The sequence below is a fragment of the Pristiophorus japonicus genome, chromosome 10 (genome assembly GCF_044704955.1).
Source record: "Pristiophorus japonicus isolate sPriJap1 chromosome 10, sPriJap1.hap1, whole genome shotgun sequence".
Classification (NCBI taxonomy): Eukaryota; Metazoa; Chordata; class Chondrichthyes; family Pristiophoridae; genus Pristiophorus; species Pristiophorus japonicus.
The window spans coordinates 30,373,466-30,389,452 of NC_091986.1; the positions used below are offsets into that span (position 1 = coordinate 30,373,466).

General features: G+C 42.0%; 1 protein-coding gene across 9 annotated transcripts in view; it reads left to right on the plus strand.

Moving 5' to 3' along the window:
* dachc (dachshund c) overlaps positions 1-15,987 on the plus strand; it is a 662,558-nt gene that overhangs the window by 334,905 nt on the left and 311,666 nt on the right. For 4 of the 9 annotated variants that reach the window (XM_070891740.1, XM_070891739.1, XM_070891743.1 and 1 more), the window contains one exon: positions 10,438-10,545. The exons of the other annotated variants lie outside the window; for them this stretch is intronic. In XM_070891740.1, the coding sequence (XP_070747841.1) occupies positions 10,438-10,545 (108 nt within the window). The remainder of the gene's footprint in view (positions 1-10,437; positions 10,546-15,987) is intronic. 9 annotated transcript variants of the gene reach the window in all.

Genomic DNA, 15,987 nt, shown 5'->3' on the forward strand with positions numbered 1-15,987 from the left:
TGATGAGTTCATAATCCTACAGAATGCGTTGGTATTGCTATGTGATATTAGACTAGAGAAGCTGGGATTGTTCTCCTTAGAGAAGAGAAGGCTAAGGAGAGATTTAAATAGAAGTGTTCAAAATCTTGAATGGTTTTGATCGAGTAAATAAGGAGAAACTGTTCCCAGTGGCAGAGGGGTTGGTAACCAGAGGACACAAAGTTAAGATGATTGGCAAAAGGAGCAGAGGCGAAATGAGGAGAGATTTTTACGCAGCGAGTTGTTATGATCTGGAATGCACTATCTGAAAGGGCAATGGAAGCACATTCAAAGGGGAATTGGATAAATACTTGGAAGGGGAAAGATTTACAGGGCTACGGGGAAAGGGCAGGGGTCTGGGACCAAGTGGCTAATTCCTTCAAAGAGCCGGCACAGGCAGGATGGGCCAAATGCCATCTTCAGTGTTTATATCATTCTATGATTAAAGTGAATATTGCACCGCGTTTACCAGTTAGCAATCCCAGGCCCCATCAGAGCTTCTGCCTCTTTAACAAAGAACGGGCCTGTCAGTTAATGGATCTGTGGCACTGCCGGGTGCTTATTGCCGTTAGTTTCACTCATGTCCCAGCGCGATCAGCAAAAGCTGTTGATTTTTTTTTCGAAAAAAGGATCCCTGCTGTTGAAAGGTAATGAGGTTATTAACAGTTTTATTGCCAGGCAAATAACTTCCCTTTTAAAGACCTTTTTTTTGTTGAGCCCAGAGAGGGCAGAAAGAGAAAGACTTTCTTTTTTCTTTAATCAATTCTACTTCAGAAATTATACGGTATTATTTAATGCCTCTGCAGCAAGCCTGAAAGCACATTATAAAGAATGGATTGAAAGTGAAGTGCCTCCTGCTTGCAGATATGGATCTACTCGGTCACAGGCAGTAACAGCTGTCATCCCAGCCACACTGCTGTGATTTAATTAGTCTGTTTATGTCCTTTCTAATAATAATTCCGTCTCTGTGAAAGGGCAAATGTAGCAAGGATTTTTTTTTCCATTGGCGCTGTACATTGAGGAATTTGGCCTACATCTGATACACAGAGGAAAGGCCATAATGCAGAACGGAATCACTATTCCAGTCACTTCAAACTGCTGATAGAGAAAGAGGGTGCTTATTTCCTAAGGGGTCATGCAGAGGCCAGGGAGTGTGAAGCAGATTGGGTTTGTAAGAAAGGGAAGTGTTAATAGATATCTATATTCTGTGGAATGTTTTTATTTATCCAGTCGAAGGATCTTTAAGCTTTTTACAACTGTACAATGCAGTACTGAGGGAGAGCTGCACTGTCGGAGGTGCCGTCTTTTGGATGAGACGTTAAACAGAGGCCCCGTCTGCTCTATCAGGTGGACGTAAAATATACCATGGCACTATTTCAAAGAAGAGCATGGGAGTTATCCCCCGTGTCCTGGCCAATAGTTATCCTCAATCAACATAACAAAAACAGATTATCTGGTCATTGTCACATTGCTGTTTGTGGGATCTTGCTGTGCACAAATTGGTTGCCACGTTCCTACATTACAACAGTGACTACACTCCAAAAGTACTTCATTGGCTGTAAAGTACTTTGAGATGTCTTGTGGTCATGAAAAGTGCTGTATAAATCCAAATCTTTTTTTCTTTCTTTATAAATGTATTGGGTCAAATCGTCCTGGACAAGTAACGCTGAGTTCACGATGCACCCCGATATTGATATGCAAATCGGCCAGCAAGTTCATGCGAAGAGCTATGCCTTGAGTTGCCAATCTCCAGAACGTGCTGGTCGATTTACGCCACTCTGCCGTTTGTTTCCCACAGTTGGCATCTCGCCCTCGGCCGCCCCGCTATTTTTAAGAACTTGCTGGATTTTCACATTAAGCTTGAATTAAGCTCGCTGCAGAAAGATGAGGCTTGTACTTAACAGCGTAAGCATCTTTTTAACAAATTGATAATTCTGAATGCAATGCCAATCAACCTCTCCGACCTAGAAAGCAAACAATTTTAACTGTTGCGTCTCATTCTTGCATGTAGTAAATTCTTCTGAGAGATTAAAAAATGTCAAATTTTAAAACTTAAAAAATGTTTTAATCTCTCTCTTAATCCAATCTTTTTTTCCATCTCTTTATTTCTCTTTCTCTAATTTGATTCTAATTCACCCTCTTTCCTTCTCCATCGACCATCTTGTTTCTTTCTCCATCCTTAAATCTCATTGGTTAAGGAGATAGACTGTTGGTTCCAGATGCCACATGATCAGCTTGCACTTCCAGCAACTTGCAGGGCAAGAAAGATTTGAGCTGTAGGGCGCAGGAAACAGTTTAACTAACTGTGCACATGGCGAGATGCCCCATTCCAGCAAGATTTGGGTCATTATAGATGAGCATATCTATCTATTTACTCCAGCTGACTGAAGTGTCTGTCTAGGTTTTGTGCTCAAGTCTCTGCAGTGACACTTGAACCAACAACCGACTGACTCAGAGGCGAGAGTGCTACCCACTCAGTCATGGCAACACCAACATGGCCATTGCCATTTGCGTGTACGGAAAAAGAAAAGGAAGACTGACATTCGTAGTGTTACTTCCATTTTACGCAGGTTGAAATTGAAATATTGGGATATTTTGGGACTGGGCTAGAGAGATGAAATGATGGCACATTGAGGCAAAGATGGAGAGGCAGCAGCAGCAACAGTGGCATTTGGAATTGGCCTGCCTGTGCTGCTGCATTTGGATAGGTTTTTCTGCACCTTTGTACCGTATCTGGGAGGAGGACAGTGCAAATGCACACAATATGATTTCCCCATCATGCAGAGTGGCCAGTAATAATGATTAGGCTGTTTTTTTCTGCGGCTCTGAGATCTCACCCTTCCCTTTCTTTTAACCTCCTCCAGCCCTCCGAGATCTCTGCGCTCCTCCAATTTTGGCCTCTTGTGCATCCCCATTCTCCTTCGCCCTGAATTTTTGCACAAATTTTTGGTGGCTGTGCCATCAGCTGTCGATGCGCAAACTCTGGAATTCCCTCCCTAAACCTCTCTGCTACTCTACCTCTCGCTCCCCCTTTAATGCACTCGTTCAAACCTACCTCTTTGACCAAGCTATTGGTCATATGTCCTGATATCTCAATGTGGTTCGGTGTCAAATTCTGTATGATAACGCTCCTGTGAAGCACCTTGAGATATTTTACTGCATTAGAGGCACTATATAAATGCAAGTTGTTGTTCTTGAAATGTGAGCCCTCCATAAACATGAGATGGCGATTCTCAAATGGGCAGGTGTGAGATTTGGGTCTCCTGTTGTAATGCATTTGCTTCATGGGTTCTTTGCTTAAGAATTCAGCGCAACACATTGCTATTAAGAACTAGTTGGTTTATTAACAAAGGTTTAACAATCACATTACACATTACCAGTTCATCCACTAGGCTCACAACTGCCTACCTCATCGTGGATGACCTAGACTCAACTGACTGGGGTTTTATTGAGTCTTGTGAACATCACGTGTCTGGCTGAACCTCTCACAATGTGAGCATACTAACAGGTGCATACATTACACCTGTGAAACTCCTAACAAATGCAGGGGAGTCAATAGGAATGGTCAGTATCGGTTGGAGGGAGTGAGGTTTGGGATGGGGGGAGGGGGTGTGGTGGAGGAGGGAATGATGGTTCGGGGGAGAAAATAGATGAACTACACAATCGACAAAAGAGATCCATCAGACAGTGTCCTTTTGTTTCAGATGCTGCCTAACCTGGTGGTCACTTCCAGCATTTTCTGTTTTTGTTTAATGTGCAGTTGGAGAGATACATCATTAAAAGCGCTATCTGATTAGTCCCACTCCCCTACTCTTTCCCCACAGTCCTGCAATGTTTTCCTCTTCAAACATACATCCAATTCCCTTTTTAAAGTTACTATTAAATCTGTTTCCACCACCCTTTCAGGCAGTGAATTCCAGATCACAACAGCCTACCGTGTAATAAAAAGATTGGTCCCTTCGCCTCTCGGGTTCTTTTGCCAATGACCTTAAATCTCTGGTTACAGACCCTCCTGCCAGTGGAAACATTTCCTGCTTATTTACTCGATCAAAACACTTCATAATATTGAACACCTTTATTAAATTTCCCCTTAACCTTAACCGTAGCCACTTATAAAGGCACCAATCAGAGACTTATAGAATTGTATAATAACCCAGAAATGTCTTGTTGTGGTTAGCTATAAAGAGAAATGAAGAGAAGGAGATTAGGTTTTAGTTGGATTTAATCCAAATAAAGAGATGTTTTACTGTTTACATGCATAATCCATTTCTAGTTTAAATCTAATTGGGATTGCATTTAGATTAAAATGTTTTGTGTAATTTCTGCCATCAGTGTTTGGATAAGATGAGGCACAAAGCATAAAACAGAGAATTCAAGGACATTTCTGCTTCAGATTCCCATGGCACTTTCAGCTGTACTGTGAATGTTATCAGGAAGCATTTCATGTCCCATGATACATACGGGAAAGCTGTAAACAGCTGTCAGAAAGCAGGCTTGTCTGCCATGTCCATTTGAAACCAGAAATATCTCCGAGCCTACCCTATTTATCATGTTTCCCCTTAAATTCTGCAACCAGATTGCGAACTAATGGGCATTGCAAAGAATACCCGGGTCAATTAGCACCTGAACGATAGGCCTTAGCGAGGCTACGCACCAGATTAACAGAAAGAGACACATGCACATAAATACAGGCATAACTACTCGGCAAAGTCATCCAGATTGTAACATAGACACTTGTTTTTGCAAAGCAAATCGCATTGGGAAAATGCTAATATTTTGTACCGCTGCAGAGGCAAGTACGCAAATATCAAAAGAGCAGTTTATTCCGGACCGGATTGTAGCTTCTTGCAACAGATACAGCACTGTATTAATTTGATCTGCAGAGGAAAAGAATATCACATTTTCAGAAAGAGTGGCACTTGAATTTTTGCGTGAATATAACAACTTTAGAAGAGTTGCTGACAAGTTTATTGAACATAGCCAGCCTGAATATCTCAGAGAACAACTCTCCTAACCTAATAACCCATCTTTGTCCTATAAAAGCATTACAGAAATTTAACTTCCATCCATTGTCTTCAGACTCTAATTCTCCTTGATTCTGCATGTGCCAAGGGCACTAATCTTTGGGTTACAAGGTAATATTATCTCATTACAGTAATATCATGTGCTATGGTAAATTATGCTAGCTTAAGTTTTAATTAGGTTGTACATGTTCAATATAATAGCACTTATTTGTTCTAAGGTAACCAAAATACTTAATGTGACCATCAAACATGTATAGTTTAATTCTACAATATTTATCAATATGGATGCTAAGTAACATATATTTTGACCAAGATAAGAAAAAAAAATATTACAAATATATTTTCTACAATTAGGGCCAGAATTTGTAGTCAGCATGACGGTGTACTCTTAGAGGAAAGCCTAATTGCTGGTGCAAATTTGGGCTAATTGTCCACCAATTGCCCAGAAATTATGTATGAAAATTTAACGGCTGGTGCACGCAGGCACAGGGCCTGTTTGCACAGCGTAAGGGGATACCTTCTGACAAACCCAAGTCATTTTAAGAGCTATATGAGGTCAGAAATGGAAGCATTTTAGGATTCTATCCATGAAAATATTTATTTCCCATGAAAAGTACAGAGGAAGCGGATGCTGCATTGAGGGTTTTATTTTTTTTTTGCATCTGTGTGGAGCATCAGATTTAAAAAAAAAAATCCAAACTGAAAATGGAGGAAAGGAAAAAATAAACCCTAATTACAAGAGCCTTCCAAGATTTAATATGCATAAACATCTATATTATACGTATTGAGAGACCTTCGAGGCAAAATTGGGTTCCTTTACGCCAGTTTGCGACTGGGCGTGGTGAGATAGGCGACTCTCGCTAAGTTTGGCGGGGGTTTAGGGGCGGCTGTATGCCCAGAGATCGTGACCTCATCACCTTACGCATTGCCCCGGTAGCGCCCTGGTTCCGGACTTGCATTCCGCCCACTGTAGCATCGCCGAGGGAAAACACCGGCAGCTGCAGGAGGCGTCCATCAGATGGCCGATTGCTTCAGGGCCGATACTTAAAGGCGAGGTGGCTGAGGTAAGTAAAAAAAAAAAAGACTAACCTTCTCTCTTGCAGGTTTTCTCGTGGGTTCCCGCCTGCTTGCTTGAGTGCCGGGCTGATCGGGCGGGATCGCGACTGCCGCCATCGAGAAGGTATGTTTAATTTCTTTGCCGAGCCTGCAGCGATGGCCCTTCCCTTTAAGGGAGGGAAGCAACCTTACAATGCGGCAGCGCTGCACGGTCCAGTGTGCAACCCTGCTCCACTCAGCGCCTCGCCTGCTGCCCATTGCGCTCCAGGAAGGAAGTGGAATGCTTGATTTAGCGCTTCCTGGAGCGCAACTGCCGAATTTTTATAAAGTTTGAAAACAGCAGCGCCTGGCGCTAACTTTTCAAGCTTTTAAAAGTTCCACAATTTCTCCCCCCTTCTGTTTGCTGACTGGAGCTCCTGCCCATGTGATCCCAAGTATACTTCGGCATATGGTGCTTCCCTGGGATCTGTGTGCCACGACACTACCTTGTATTCCGTAGCATCTGCTAGTGAGTTGTCGAAGGAGGGTGTCCATCAGGTCAGTGTGCATTCCGTTCGGATGCAGGCGGCGTAATCCGTAGTTACGCCGCCGACTGCAAAATCCAGGCCAGGATGTTTTGTTGAGTTTAGAAGGTAAAAGAATGGGGAAAAGTGCTCCGCACTGACTGTTGAGGAAGTCAACAGGAGGCTGTGAATGTTGCCCTTTTTCAGTGGAATTGCCTCTAAGTCTGCCAACAATGTTTGTGCAGGAGCACAGCATTCGAAGAGTAAAACCAAACTGTGAGGAGTTAAAACTCCGATTTATCCTGAAAATTCCAAATTAGGCTGAGTTCGGATTACTTTATATTTTGTTAAGTTCCTCCCCATTCAAAATAATGACAAATGGCATTGCACTATGTAATCCGTGAATGCTTAACTCAACTCTGTGATTTTCTCCAAGAATCAATGGTTTTATTTTATTTCTCCATTTTTTTTACTGCTTTATTTGTTCTTTTGTGGTGGCAGAGCGTTTTCATGCTACTTTACATGGTTGTTTAATGATATGCCCTGACTCTTGTCAATTTAGGGGCAAGGATTCCTCTAACTCCTTGCAGTCGAGAGGCAAGAATATGTGGAATTCCTGTCAGTCTACTGATTCCTGTTCGTCTAGTGGTAGGACTACTTCTAACTCAAGTCAGCTTAGTGTCAGGGATACCTCTGATACCTGCCAATCTAGTGGCCACGATACCGCTAACTGCTGTCAATTTAACAACAGGGTTACCTTTAACTCCTGTCAGTCTAGTGGCAGGAATATCACTGAATACCTCCAACACCCATCAGTCTAGTGGGATGGATACATCTCACACCCCTAGACTGACAAGAGATGGCCCTACTGATGCACAGTTTCTGGAAGGCTAGGGCAATCAAGCGTCCAAGATGCCCCTAGTGGTATGAGCACTTACTAGATCAGTGCAGATGATCTTCCCTCCCACTGACCAGAGAAACTCGAGGAGGGTCATTGCTGGGGGGGCCTGGGTGGGTGTGATCCTAAGCTTACTGCTGGGATAGTTGCCCACATGTTTTTCACGGCCAAAGTTAAAATGGCGCATACGGTAGCATGTATTTTTCTGTCACCCTCTCAAGAAAACAGCTGTTGTTATTAAAGTACCAGGAAGATGATAGCTTCATACTTCAGAACTCATGGATTTCTTTTTCATTATCAGCCTTTCACCTAAATTATTGGCAACAACTTTCATCATCCAGGTCACTTTCTATTGAGACAAATCAATCCTGAACAAGTAAATATTAAATATTATAATAAAGTAAAAGAAAATGACTGCTGCATGTGAGGCAATAAATCAGATTTCAAGGTTCAGGAATGACTCATGCTTTGATGCTTTATAATACAGCTGAACATTCACTGCTGGCCTTATATTTCACTGTCAGCATGTTGTTATCCTATATGTAATTGGTGCCACTTCATTGGGATACAACAAATGATTTCAGATCCACGTTCTTATTTAAATTAAACAGGTAGAGTTGCAGGACAATTTTATGAGACATGTTCGGTGCTTAACATTTCCCATTCCAGTGCTCTGATGGCCTGTAAGGACTTCAAATGGTAAACGCTCAGAATGAGATTACTCAAAATGCCAATTTAGTTTTCAAGAAGCAGTGTGCAGAAAATGATGTGGAAGAACATAATTTTCTGTTGCTCAACTTTATTTGCAACATTGCAGAGTCATACATCATTTTGCAAAGGTTTCCAGGTCAGCTATGGGCCTACAGTTTCTGACAGCACCTGGATGATAAATGTTCTGTCCGGGTCTGCAGTAAATTATACAGTTTCAGTAATGTGGCTGCAGGTATTGAAAATTCTTATGAGTCGCGTGGTCATTTTTTGAGGGGGGGTTTTCCATTCATTTTGTAAAGAAGGGCACACTTGAATGTCTCGGCTATCCCAAGACCATGGTATGATCAACACACATCAAGGCAGCATTCGACTGTATGTGGCACCAAGAAGCCCAAATAAACTGAAGTCACTGAGGATCAAGGGGAAAACTCTGCACTGGCTGGAGTCATACCTAACATTGGGGAAGGTGGTTTTGGTTGTTGGAGACAATCATCTCAGCCCCCAGCACATTGTTGCAGGTGTTCCTCAGGGCAACATTCTAGGTCCAACTCTCTTCAGCGGCTTCATCAATGACCTTCCTTCCCATCATAAGGCGGGAAATGCAACTGTTTACTGATGATTGCACAGTGCTCAGCGCCATTCATAATTCTTCAGATAATGAAGCAGTCTACGCCTGCATGCATCAAGACCAGGCTTGGGCTGATAAATGGCGAGTAATATTTGTGCCACACAAGTGCCAGACAAGGATCATGTCCAACACGAGCCTAGCCACCTCTTCCTGACATTCAATGGCAGTACCATCGCCAAGTCCCCCACCATCAACATCTCAGTGTTGCCATTGACTGGAAACTTAATGCATAAATTCTGTGGCTACTGGAGCAGATAAGAGGTTGGGTATTCTCTGGTGATTACCCAAAGCCTTTTCACCATCTACAAGGTATGTCAGGAATGTGATAGAATACTCTCCACTTGTCTGGATGGGTACAGCTGCAATAACACTCGAGAAGCTCGACACCATCGAGGACAAAGCAGTCTACTTGATCGGCACATCATCCACTAGCTTAAACATTCACGCTCTACCATCATAGCTGTAGTATGTTCTATCTACAGGATGCAGTGCAGCAAGTCACCAGGCTTCTTCGGCAGTACCTCCCAAACCTGCGACCTCCATCACCTCAAAGGATAAGGGCAGAATGGGTGTGGGAACACCACCACCTCCAAGTTCCCCTCCAGTGACACACCATCCAAAAAGGCATCCGACCACCACCTCAGGGCAATTAGGGATGAATAATAAATGCTGTCATTTTAGTCAATTTTTACAGCACCGTTCATTAATTAGACACACCTGGATTTACTCATCTGCATTTCACACTTAAAAATAAAGACATGCATTTATATAGCGCCTTTCACAACCTCTGGATGTCCTCAAGTGCTTTACAGTCAATTAAGTACTTTTGAAGTGTAGTCCCACTGTATTAATGTAGAAAACATGGCAGCCAATTTGAGCACAGTATGCTCCCACAAATAGCAATGAAGTCACGACCAGATCATCTGTTTTTTAGTGATGTTGTTTGAGGGATAAATATTGGCCTGGACACTGGGGCAAACTCCCCTGCTCTTCTTTGAAATAGTGCCATGGGATCTTTTAGATCCTGAGAGGGCACTCAGGGTGTCAGTTTAAGTCTCAGCCAAACGATGGCATCAACTACAGTGCCACACTCCCTCAGTACTGCAGTGAAATGTAAGTTTTGATTTTGTGCTCAAGTCTCTGGAGCAGGGCTTGAAACCACAGCCTTCTGACAGAGAGACAGGAGTGCTACCCACTGAGCCACAGGTTCACAGTATGAACAGCTGAAACATGGAGGCCAAGTCAAGATTTGACTTGACTGTGATGCCTATGAAAAAATAGCACTGTCAACGTTCAGTTTCGAGGGTCTCAATGAATAATGGGTTACTTGCGCAAGGTGTCTGAGAGCAAGTGTCATTAATGGAACTGTACCCCAGCAAGGAGTCAACACCTACAGGGGAAGCAACGGTCAAATTTGGCTCAGGGAGGAACACAAAAAATAGACTTGAACCCTTTGACAATTGTTAGTTAAGAATGATAGTGGCTTATTGTTTATTGGAAAAACTGAAAATGCTTCAAACCTATTTTACATATATAGTATAAACCTTCATGTTTATTCCCCAAATCAATGGGTTAATCATCACAATTATTAATCCTTAGTGTGGATGTCAGCGATACAGAGGGCACTGGCCATCAGCATCAGTCATGACAGCTGCTTTTGGCAAAAAGGTCTGCCAAATGGAATAAAACTACCCCATGAACTCCACAGTATGTATATATATATTTTTTTAAATCCTACAGGAGTGATTTCCAGATTGTAGTCTCATTACAAGATTGTAGTCTATATATATATACATATATAAATATATATATATGTATATATATAGACCACTCCTTGGCTTTCACTATTGTGGTTTTAATATCATTTGAACACCTTGATGAGTTCACTGTCTTGTAATCACTCTTGTGCATTGCCTTTGTATCTATCTGTGACATATGTCTTGGGCGTCCATTTCAGTCAGTCCTCAAAATAGTGTGCGTGTATTTCATTCCAAGCTTGATCTGTGAATGAGCCATGAATCTTGTATTTCTTTTATGACCTATACCCAAATGCACAAACCATTGAATTTATATCTGATTATCCGTATGTGACATTGCATTCTCTCACAACTTGACATTTGAATTTTTGAAGGTAAAGCTAATCACCATAGTCAGGTCTACAAATAAATCGCAACAGGTTCATTGCAGCAATATTGGGCCTTAATCTCTTAATTTAGAGCACAGACAAAATTCTGTAAAAAAAAAAAAGCACAGTTTCTGGTTGTGGAGCGTATTGAAGAGTAATACAAAAGATTGAACTGACCAGTGCAGCAGCAATTTTTGGCAAGGCAGTAAAAGAACATCGATTGTAAGAAGCAGAAACAGAAAGTGTTGTAAATGCATTGCAGGCTCATCAGCATCTGTAACGATGGGTTCATATTTTGTATGTAGAACCTCACTAGAACTGAAGGCAAGCGATTATTTCCAATGTTAACTTGGGGGGTTCTGGGGGCCGAATTCAGATTTCTTTTCTCGAATGTCTACTTATTTTGCATGACTGGGCAAGAACAGAAAGTATCTCTTTAGTCTTGCCTATCTTGGAGCAGTACAGTACATTCACTACTGAACATGACTGCTGAGAGGAAATGTTATATTCAAAAATCACAGCCACTCCAGGTACACTTTCTGTTTACATCTAAGGGTGGGTGCAATAACCCACTATGCCATAGCACAGTTAATGCCCTGAGGAGGATAATGAGGCGCAAGAGCAGCTAAGGCTCTCAATCACCACTACTGGCGATCTGCAATCGCTCTGTTATTTCTGCAGTTTTAATATAAATGGATATTTGCAGAATCTAATTCTGCATGTACATGTAAATTAATAGAAGCTTTGCGAATAGAAATACTAAGTCTGCTTAGAAACTTTTCACAATCCTTGGAGTCCATTTCATTTAGTGAGCTTTAGAGTTTGTCACAATTAAAAGTAATTCAAATTGTGGCTGCTTTCAAGATTAACATCATGGGTGTGCAGTATTAAATCAGAAGATAATTGAAACTTCACTGTGTTGAAGAATGGATGTACTATAGATTATTATCATTTAAGATTTGGGTGTACTATAGATTATTATCATTTTTATTAATCTGGGAACAAAAAACTGTATAAACAGTGGCAGTTTTTGCCACTTTGCATAAATGACCAAGCCAAGCATTCCCAAGTGAAATATGGTGTGTATTAATCGCAATGTTTGGCTTTTGCTGTGATGCAACAACAATGCATCTATCTCTAGGGATTGTTCTCCAGTTTTATCCCTGGGCCATTTGGAATTTAGGGAGTGGGACTAGATTTGATTTGGGGCTGCTTTGTGTTCATATCTGTTGCTGAATAGATAAAGATTGTCAATATATAAAGTGTCTTTCTCAATCAACATCTCTCTTACAATTGAAGTGTTACATGAAATTCTTACTTAAAATTGTAGCTAATGCAACAAGGACAATGACTTCTCTGCTTATATCAATGGAGTCCTTTCTCACTGTCAATGGCTCCTTCTTAATATCATCAGTATGCAGTGTTAATTAAAATATTAAACTTTTATAATAAATAGAAATTGACTTGAACAATAAAATGATGATAAATGTATCATAATTCACGGCAAAAGGACATTAATGTTGAACCTATTTTTGAAAGAAGATTTGAAATTTAATTTTTAGGTTGCATTTTGAATTTGCCACTTTGACAGTAGCTCATAAACATGTAGCCTATGGCAACATTCCATGGCAGGAACACACCATGTTTTTTGTGCCCTGCATTGCTAAGCTGTAAATGACAGGAAATACATCATATGATCATATTCCATCATTTACATCTTTTTTATAATATGCCTGGCCATATTTGAGTGGACATGTTACGCTCTTGGAGCCATTTCTGATGGAAAATCCTGGAAATGGTATTGAGTGGGGCAGGAGGCCAGCGAATTGTTCCCCTGTTTGATTTCCTTCCTGCTTGCCCAGGTTACAGATGAGCCAATTCAGCCCCAGAATGTCACACCAGGGAAATTGGACATTAAAGAGTAGGGCAGGGGATATAATCCTTCCTGTTAATAATTTTAGCAGTGAAAATTGGCAAGTTTAGAAAATGAGATTTTTTTTGCCAAAAATTCTCAACACAAGGATTTCACCAATGTTTTCCCCACAGCATCGAATTATCTCAGTCTCCTCTATTACTATAAGAACATAAGAATTAGGAACAGGAGTAGGCCATCTAGCCCCTTGAGCCTGCTCCGCCATTCAACAAGATCATGGCTGATCTGGCCATGGACTCAGCTCCACTTACCCGCCCGCTCCCCGTAACCCTTAATTCCCTTATTGGTTAAAAATCTATCTATCTGTGACTTGAATACATTCAATGAGCTAGCCTCAACTGCTTCGGTGGGCAGAGAATTCCACAGATTCACAACCCTCTGGGAGAAGAAATTCCTTCTCAACTCGGTTTTAAATTGGCTCCCCCGTATTTTGAGGTTGTGCCCCCTAGTTCTAGTCTTCCCGACCAGTGGAAACAACCTCTCTGCCTCTATCTTGTCTATCCCTTTCATTATTTTAAATGTTTCTATAAGATCCCCCCTCATCCTTCTGAACTCCAACAAGTAAAGACCCAGTCTACTCAATCTATCATCATAAGGTAACCCCCTCATCTCCGGAATCAGCCTCGTGAATCGTCTCTGTACCCCCTCCAAAGCTAGTATATCTTTCCTTAAGTAAGGTGACCAACTACAATGAACAAAGGCATTTTGAGACTAACAAATTGTTTCTAAACATTTATAATTCAGTTACCTGTCAAAAAGTTGAACAGGTATTTGCTTCAGTACATCAATCGGGCTCTCATTTTCTAGGGTTCTCTTTCCTGTACTGAACTATGATTTTCATAACTACACAAGCACCAACATGGGGGCCAAAATTGGCCCTTTTTTATTGCCCCGACCGGGGGCAAGCGGATGGTGCGATCCAACCGCAATTGCCCCCAGGTCAGGGGCGCCGGAAATAGGTCCATGTTTCCCCCCCCGCCCAGCGCTCCGACCCATTGTCAGCCTTGCGCCAATCCTTTACCGCCTGGTGGTGACCCCTTTTCTGCCCCACTGGGGAACTAGGCCCACGGGAGCACAGCCGCCACAAGGAGGCGGTAACGACCCTTAAAAAAGGGGGCAATTACGGCCCCCATCGATTTCAATGGGAAGAGTATCGCCAGAGAGCCCTGTTATGACAATGTGTAAGAATAAAGTGTTTTGTAGCAGTGCAGGATCGCATTAGGCAGGCAGTTGCATCATTTCAGTGCGTCTGAGTTACATATTTGCTTAATGTGACAAATCTGCAGAATACATTTCACCTTTAACTAATGTATCTGTTGCCCGTAATATCCACCGATATATAAGGTAGCTCAGTGGTGCAACATACTGGCCCTGAATTTGCCTGACTTCGGAGTCGTCGGGTCCTGAGCCTGAAGCCTGCGTAAAGGCCCACTGGTCCCAGCGGTGCAGGCAGTTTGGAAACATCCCTGGGATCACATGGGCCAGGCCAACCAGTTAGAAAAGGGGGATTCCTCATAAGCTTATGGGGATTCCATTTACGAACAAAATCCCCATAAGCTTATGAGAATTCCCCAAATAATTAACACAATTCTAATAAAAATAAATATTCCCATGTTCAAAATTATTTAATCGTCCCTTTCATTAAGCCTTTAAAATTAAAATTAATTATTTTGAAAAATAATAAAAACATTTTATTCCAACCCAAAATTTACATGAAATAATTTTGAATGTTTCTTGTATATTTTAATCATTTAAAAAATTTAAATTTAACATTTATTGTAACTCTTACGCTGGTAAAAGTAGGCCCTATGCTTTTACCAGATGTTAAGGTTTCATGGGAATTCGCTAGGCAGTATTTGGACAATCTGTGCCAGCCAAAATGTTTTGGGGGCAAATGTGGATGATCTTTCAAGGAGAAACTTGGCAGATCGCAAGTTCCGGGGTTTTGCACCTGCGCAGCGCTGCCCTCATCGGCCCTGCAAAATACGAGTCATTGTTGCATCACCACTGGGGCACAAAGTTATGTGATTCAGGCTTTTTCATACAGGGAGTTTCTAATCTCAGCTGGAATAGAAAGAAAGGAAAACTTGCATTTATATAGCTCCTTTCACGACCAATGGACATCTCAAAGTGCTTTGCAACCAATGAAGTACTTTTGAAGTGTAGCCATTGTTGTAATGTGGGAAACGCGACAACCAATTTGTGCACAGCAAGCTCCCACAAACAGCAATGTGATAATGACCAGATAAACTGATTTCTTGTTAAGTTGATTGAGGGATAAATATTGGCCAGGACACCGGGGATAACTCACCTGCTCTTCTTCAAAATAGTGCCATGGGATCTTTTACGTGCACCTGAGGGAACAGACGGCTCAATCCAACAAGATGACAACTCTGACAGTGCAGTACTCCCTCAGCACTGCACTGAAGTGTCAGCCTAGATTTATGTGTTCAAGTCCCTGGAGTGGGACTTGAACCCACAATCTTCTGACTGAGAAGCGAGTGGCTACTTACTGAGCCACAGAGTTAGGGAAGCACTAAATCAAAGCAATGTACTTGCTGACAGTGTTTGAGAATCTACAGCCTGCTAACTTCATTGTGACTGCGTGCAGAGGAGGTCTGGAGAAGGCTACCTGAATCCCTTCTTTGACTTAAGAGGCTGTGGTGTGTTGGGAGATCTAAAGCCAGGAAATAAAGAAATTAAATAATGGTAATGGGAGCTGTGGTGCATGTAGCACACAAATCACTGACTCCACACGGTCTGGTGTAAGTCTAACTGTCGTGACCTTCGTCCTTTATTGTTCAGCTCCAGCGTGCCTCCCAGATGTGGTGGTCAGCCTTATATAGCACCTGTTACAGGTACTACCAGGGTTTCCCACCGCAGCGCCCTCTGTGGTGTGGCATAGTACTTACAATACATTTAAGGTACTGGGACGATACACACATCATTACATAACAAGAGCGATGTGGAAGAAGCCCATCTGTGAGGAAGAACCCTTCTTTGTTTGAGCTATAGTTGAAGTTTTTGGAGTTCAAGGGTAGCGACTGGAGCTATTCTTACAAGCAGCTGTTTCTGCGAGCTCACACACATT